Source organism: Leptonychotes weddellii, unplaced genomic scaffold (assembly GCF_054177405.1).
Source record: "Leptonychotes weddellii isolate Sample4059 unplaced genomic scaffold, ASM5417740v2 HiC_scaffold_286, whole genome shotgun sequence".
NCBI lineage: Eukaryota > Metazoa > Chordata > Mammalia > Carnivora > Phocidae > Leptonychotes > Leptonychotes weddellii.
Genome location: NW_027880561.1, coordinates 15,285 through 21,892, shown reverse-complemented (window position 1 = coordinate 21,892; position 6,608 = coordinate 15,285). Strand labels below are relative to the sequence as shown.

At 42.7% G+C, this 6,608-nt stretch overlaps 1 protein-coding gene across 1 annotated transcript; it reads right to left on the bottom strand.

Annotated features, from left to right (window-relative positions):
• Window positions 1-370: 370 nt before the first annotated feature.
• Window positions 371-6,404, bottom strand: LOC115938336 (P antigen family member 3-like). Its single transcript, XM_081810542.1, has 5 exons — window positions 6,281-6,404; window positions 5,289-5,377; window positions 4,721-4,829; window positions 2,912-3,037; window positions 371-860 (listed from the first exon to the last, which is right to left on the bottom strand). The coding sequence occupies exons 2-5, from the start codon at window positions 5,367-5,369 to the stop codon at window positions 838-840; spliced, it is 339 nt and encodes a 112-aa protein (XP_081666668.1). The 5' UTR covers window positions 5,370-5,377; window positions 6,281-6,404; the 3' UTR covers window positions 371-837.
• Between the last annotated feature and the right edge of the window lie 204 nt (window positions 6,405-6,608).

Here is a 6,608-nt window from a genome sequence, read left to right as displayed (position 1 = left end):
TCACAGATTAATGAAGGGAAAAATCCTACAATCATCTGAATAAATGTACTACACGTGTTTATTGGAAGTCAATATATTTTCAATACAAATATTCATGGTAAACGAGAATAAGAATGGAACTTCCTTTACTTCACAGTAAATAGACTAAAATGTTAAATATTATCTAATTTATCAGGAATAAGACAAGGCTGTCCATTGTGGCCAGTTCTTTTCAACATTGTACTGGGTGGGTCTGTCCAATGTTGTAAAATGAGGAAAAAGGGGGAAAGGTTTAAAATGGCAGAAACAAACTGTCAGCGTTCAAAGATGATGTAACTGTGCAGTTGAAACTCAAAAGGGATGTTGAAGTACACTTATTAAAGCATACGTAGCACAGTTGCTGGACAGAAATTCAATGTACAGATGTATCTGTGTATATCAGCTCAATCAGACTATAACATTTCAAAAAATGACCTAATTTTGATAGCATCGACTACTTAGAATAAGTTTTCCTTTAAAGGTTTATTTATTAATGAGAGAGCGAGAGAGGGAGAGGGAGGGAGAGAGGGAGGGAGAGAGGGAGGGAACAGGAGCAGAGGAACAGAATCTTTCAAGTTGACTTCCCGAGGAGCATAGAGCCAGACTCGGGGTCCATCCCATGACCAATGAATTATGACCTGAGCTGAAACCAAGAGTCAGCTGCTGAAGGGACTGAGACCCAGGCGCCCCCTACTTGGGATAAGTTTAACACAGATTTCAAAAGATTCTTTGTGGAACGTCTGTAAAACTTTATTGAGAGAATTTCAACAGTGAAGTACCCCACATAAGAGTAGTTTGCATGTTTCAGCTTGTCCTTGTTTAAATCTGGGGTAGTTCTTCACCTGTAAGGTAGATGTAACAGTTAGAAATATTACTCAGCAGAATCATATGTCGAGTAAATTCATGGTACAGGAAGGACACTATAGTTTTCATTTTATAAGAGAATTCCAAGCATATATTTTACCAATACTTTTTGAACACACCACACTTTCTATTGGTACAACAATACAAAAAGACAGTTCAGGTTCACAACACACAAAATGAAATGAGCCTATTAAAAGGTAGTTTTAAATGGAGAGCCAAAAGCGAATGCAGTTTTACAAAAACTCCAAACAACATGCAAAGAACTGAAAAACACAAAAATTTACATGTAAGTATCATTTAAAGGCCTCAACTTGAAATAGGATTGTGAATATATGATGCTGAAGGAATAATGCCGAGTTGGTTACTGCTGAGGTGATGGTAGTAGAGAAACGAGTACCACATGTAATTTATTCTTTGTTATGGTTAAGTGGAAACCTGTTTTTGTCAGCTAGTTTGTCCCTTACGTCATTGATTAAGTAGGGTAACCGTTTGCCTTAACGGTGTTTGCCTTAACGGCGTTCCAGTCTGTCGAATAGATTATATGGTCACACACTTCACACCTGTCAAATGGGTAAAATTAGCAAAGCAGGAAGCAAGAGATGTAGGTGAGGATGTGGAGAAAGGGGAACCCTCTTACGCTGTTGGTGGGAATGCAAACTGGGACAGTCACTGTGGAAAACAGTATAGAGGTTCCTAAAAAAGTTAAAAATAGAACGACCTTGTGACCCAGCAGTTACACTAGGAGGTTTTTACCCAAGGGACACAAAATTACAGACTGGAAGGGGTACAAACACCCCAATGTTTATAGCAGCATTTTCAACAATAGCCAAACTATGCAAAGAGCCCAAATGTCCACCGACTGATGAACGGATAAAGAAGAGGTGGGGCGTGCGCGCGCACGTGTGTGTGTGTGTGTGTGTGTGTGTGTGTGTGTGTGTGTGTATGCAGTGGAATATGACTCGGCCATCAAAATGAATGAAATCTTGCCATTTGCAATGATGTGGAAGGACCTAGAGTATATTATGCTAACGGAAATAAGTCAGTCAAAAACAAATAACATGATTTCACTCATATGTAGAATTTAAGAAACAGAACAGATGAACATGTGGGACAGAAAAAAGGAGAGAGGGAAGCAGACCGTGAGACTCTTCCCTATAGAGAACAAACTGAGTGTTGTTGGAGGAAGATGGGTCGGGGATGGGCTAAATGGGTGATGGGTGTTAAGGAGGGCACCGGTTGTGATGAGCACTGGGTATTATATGTAAGTGATGAATCCCTAAATTCTACTCCTGAAACCAGTATTACACTATGTGTTAACTACATAGAAGTTAAATAAACATTTGAAACCAAAAACAGGAATAGGGGTCCAGATCTCCATAGAGAAACACAAACAGCAACCATTGTGTTTTGTTGTTCTCGGTGGCAGTCACATCTCAATTCACATGTTAAAATTTGACCAAAGATGTTATCTGATCAAAAAAAGCATGCAAAATGGAACATCTCTGTATTCTATGTATCCAACAGAACCACAGAATACAAATAGCAGCTTTAAAAATGATTGTAACATATCAGAATTCAATTCAATATACAGATGAGTAAAGATGGGTTCAGAAGTTAAGGGATTGTCGGAAAATCGCACACGTTATATTAGAGCTGCTGGTAGAACCTACCTCAGTGCCTCAGCATATTTCATACAAACTGATATTCAATCCAAATGAATTTTGTGTTTGATAAAAGCAGAACTTACAGAAGGATCTGAATATTATTAGCTGTTCATGGAAGTATTTATACTCAAAAAAAGAAAATGGTTTCAGATTTTATGATTTAATAAGGCTTTGACCCAATTTGTTCCTATCTCTACTAGTGTATAAGTCAGGCCGTCAGGATGTTCCGGTTTGAACTACTTGGGGAAAGTATCTTCATATGTAAACTCTGTTAGAAATGTATCATTAAAGTTGTATCTGCATAAGTAAAAATATAGTATTTGGGAAAAGACCCTCATACTTTACACTGTCAATGGATAACATACCTGCTTCTGGCATTTTAAAGGGCTCTAAAAAGGGCATACTTGGCCCCTTGACATCAGGGTCATCTTCAGTTATACCCCCGGCCTTTGCCTGAGGCAGCTCCTGGAGATCAGCTTCCAGGTCCAATCCTTAAAACACAAAGGTAATCGATTTAAGCAGTAATATGAAATATAAGTCAATAAAAGCCTGTAGGCTAGGGTGATAAAAAAAAAAATGGGATGGAAAAATGCATTTCACACCCTTGTTTTCCTGTAGTACGATTTGCTTTATTTCAAGTGACATTCTAAAGATAAAGCCCACTGCACTTCATTTCCTTTATACTACCATAGTGTTCTTACAATAGAGAGCATCAACTAGACCTGCAAAATCAAGTCTACACCACGCAGAAGATTTTATTGAAAAGTACAATGTAGTTTTCTGAAGGATAAGCTGAGTGTATTCGTGGGCCTCTAACAAATCCTATGCTAGTTGACACCCATTCCCTATTAGGGCAACCTGCAGGGTATTTTGTCAAATTTTACTAGTTAGATTTAAGTGCAAAGTCCCTCTATGTATAACTTAGGATAAAGGAGTCACGTATAGAGCAAAGTTCCAAAGGTAACAGCAAAACATTAGTGATTAACAGTCCAACATCTGTCTTGCAGGGAGACAGTAGGGACAAGTAGGGTGGAAAGAAATTAATGGACTTTGTCGTCAGTCGTATTGTGGAAACCTCTTAACAGCGAATTCCGAACACACTCCATGGCCTGAACGGTGTCAATAATTCACTACAAGTACTTGATGAAAATGCTAAATTTGGAAGACATTCCTTTCTTGTTTCATGATCGTTTTAAGATACTTTAGATTTTCCTAATCGTAAAAGTACTTAAACACCTTTTAAAGCCGCTTAAAAATCATATTAACATAGTGACCCTGATGCCAGTTTCCCGAATTATGCAGCTCTTCCGAAACGTACCGTATCAAATGATTAATCAGACAGTGGCTATCATTCACTGAGCTCTTTTCTGGAGTCTCTCTCCTGCTCCACTGAACTGGACTGACTCCTGTGCCAGTAATAAGCTACTCTACAGTACAGACACATTTGACTACTAAGCATTCCATACAAAACCATTCACTTGTTTGTACAACAACACAAATGGTAGGAAGAACACAAACCTCTTTAAAAACTCTTACTTTAAGTAATCTCTACACTCAGTATGGGCCTTGAACTCTCGACCCCGACGCCAAGAGTCACATGCTCTACCGACTGAGCCAGCCAGCTTCCCCAAGAATGCAAACTTTGTACTGAGATGTGAAGTGTATCTCCATGTGTCAAGCAGTCTTTGGCAAGCCACAATCCCCGAGCCTTAGTTTTCTCATTTATAAAATGGGGCTCCCATCCCTATGCAAATCGGCTTTATTCCTCATGTTATAGGATATGCTGACTCGGCACTCTGCCTATGCTGTTGAATAGTGCTTACGCTTTTGATATTTTGAAATGAGTGAAAAGGCCACACAAAAATGTTCTAAGAACAAATTAAACTAGTGAAACGATGTATAGTTTTGTAGTTAAACATTCTCCTCTTATTTAGAAAAGACAGCATTTTCAAGCACACCGATTCATTCTCGAGGAAAAAGGGGAAATTCATTACGGTGAAGGACTACATGAAGCTGCACACCATACACTCTTCACATTTTCAACCCATTTTTGGGAAATGACTGAGAGTCTCTTCCAATGTTTTCTTTCCTCCTGTAACAGTTTGTCCTAACTATGCATGATGCACACATACACCCCCTGCCCCCATAGTCATTCTCCTTCCCTTTCCCTTCACCTTGAGCCACAGGTCCTCCTTCAACTTCCTTCCCTTGATCAGGTAGAGTATCTTGACTCTCAGGGGGTGCGTCCTTTTGTTTCAGTTGCTCACCACTGGGCTGCTGCTCCTAAGGGTGTGTGTGTGTGTAGGCAAATAAAAAGTTGTGTTGTTAATACATGCTAACAGTATAAATATACATTATACATTTTGAGATCAAATAATGAATAAGCATAAAGACACTCCCACATCAGGATTCTATGCGCTTATTCTTAAAAGTGACTCTCCCCACAGAGCAGCTACTCCAACAAAAGGTAGCCACGAGCACTTTGGAGTCTACTGTAAACTATGCTGGGATGGATATGCACAATCGGTCGTTAGTAAGCATGACAAAGAAGCCATAGGGTGTATTTCCACAGGCAACAGAAAGTTGGAATGGAAGTTGATATGGAATCCTTCTGGTTCAATGTTTCCCTCCCTTTATCAGCAGAGAAGCTTTTATCACTGTATCTCTATGTCTGCAGCTCAACAAAATTTTCAGAGCAATAAATGGACGGTCATCGAAAACATCCAATATGGAAGTACTCACACCCACGTGCTGGTTAGACCCTGGATCATCTTTTCTTTGTTTGGATCTGGATCTGGATCTGGATCTGACTCGGCCACTCATAGTTCACCCTGAAAGTAGAATATTGGTATTTGGAAAATGTACTCTAATGGAGAGGTATCCCACGTCCAAGGCCAAAGGTTTGACTTTTTTTTTTACTTTGAAAACACTTTGAGAGCCAACCTAGCATCAGTAGAGTGTACAAGCTGTGGTCACACCAAATACACGGGCTGCAAGATCATTTACATCAGCCAGGCTGGCCGTGAAATCGCCTTACGGACAGGCTAAAACACGAGGCTTAGTCTCACAGCTGGATTCCCCACTACAAAGGCATTTGAGAAAACAGTGCTGGACATTTAAACCTGAGTCACTACTGCTTTGGGTCACATTCCCATTCACTAGGCTCATTTTACCGCCTTCAATAACGTTTGGCTGGAACGCAGAGAAAGAAACTATCCTCTGCATACGGCCTCCGGCTGTGTTGCCACTCCAAGGGCTCAGGCGTGTAGTCGCGAACCAGACCCACGGGCCGGCTCCTGCCTCGACACTGCACAGTGCACGACAAATCTCGCGGACCCAGTCACAAGCCCCCAGCGTTCCCCGCTACCTGGCCTTTTCTGTACCGCCTGGTCTGCTCCCTGCCCCGGGTCCCACAGAGGATCCTGGCCTCCGCGCTCTGCTGGCAGTTGCAGGTGCTCCAGGACTCCGATATCTCAACTAGCCGCCCTGGCCCCGCCAGGCCTCGGCCCGTCTTCACCTCCCCTCCTCGACCCACCATCCTCACTTGCCCGGGCCCCACCACGAGGACGAGCGCCATGGCGGCCGCGACGCCTGCGAGGAGAAGGGCGCTAGCTCCTCGGCACTTCCACCTAGGACGCCACAGATCTACTGTCCCCACCTGCCCGCGGCCCACTGCCTCCCTCCCCATCCTCGCTCACACTTAAACTCCTGGAAGGACTGATCTGGGGACCTACCAGTTGAATTCAGCTAGCGAGAAAGCTCACAGCAGAGAGAACACGCCGCCTGGATGAAGCTCAGCTCGGCTCCCAGAACACGCGCAGCAATGCGCATGCCCAGCAGCAGTGGCTCACAGCAAGGAGCATGCGCACTGTTGGCTCACAGCAATGAGCATGCGCACAGCGTTGGGTGCGTGCAGGGTGGGTTGAGGTTTTCCCGCCTGTGCTGCTGCAGAGACTCGCAGCCACGCGGATCAGCCGAGGAGAAGAAGAAAAGGGGCTTGAACAGTCTGTTGTTCACCCCACCCAATCTCTCCTACGGAGCCAGGTACTTTGGACAGAGAGC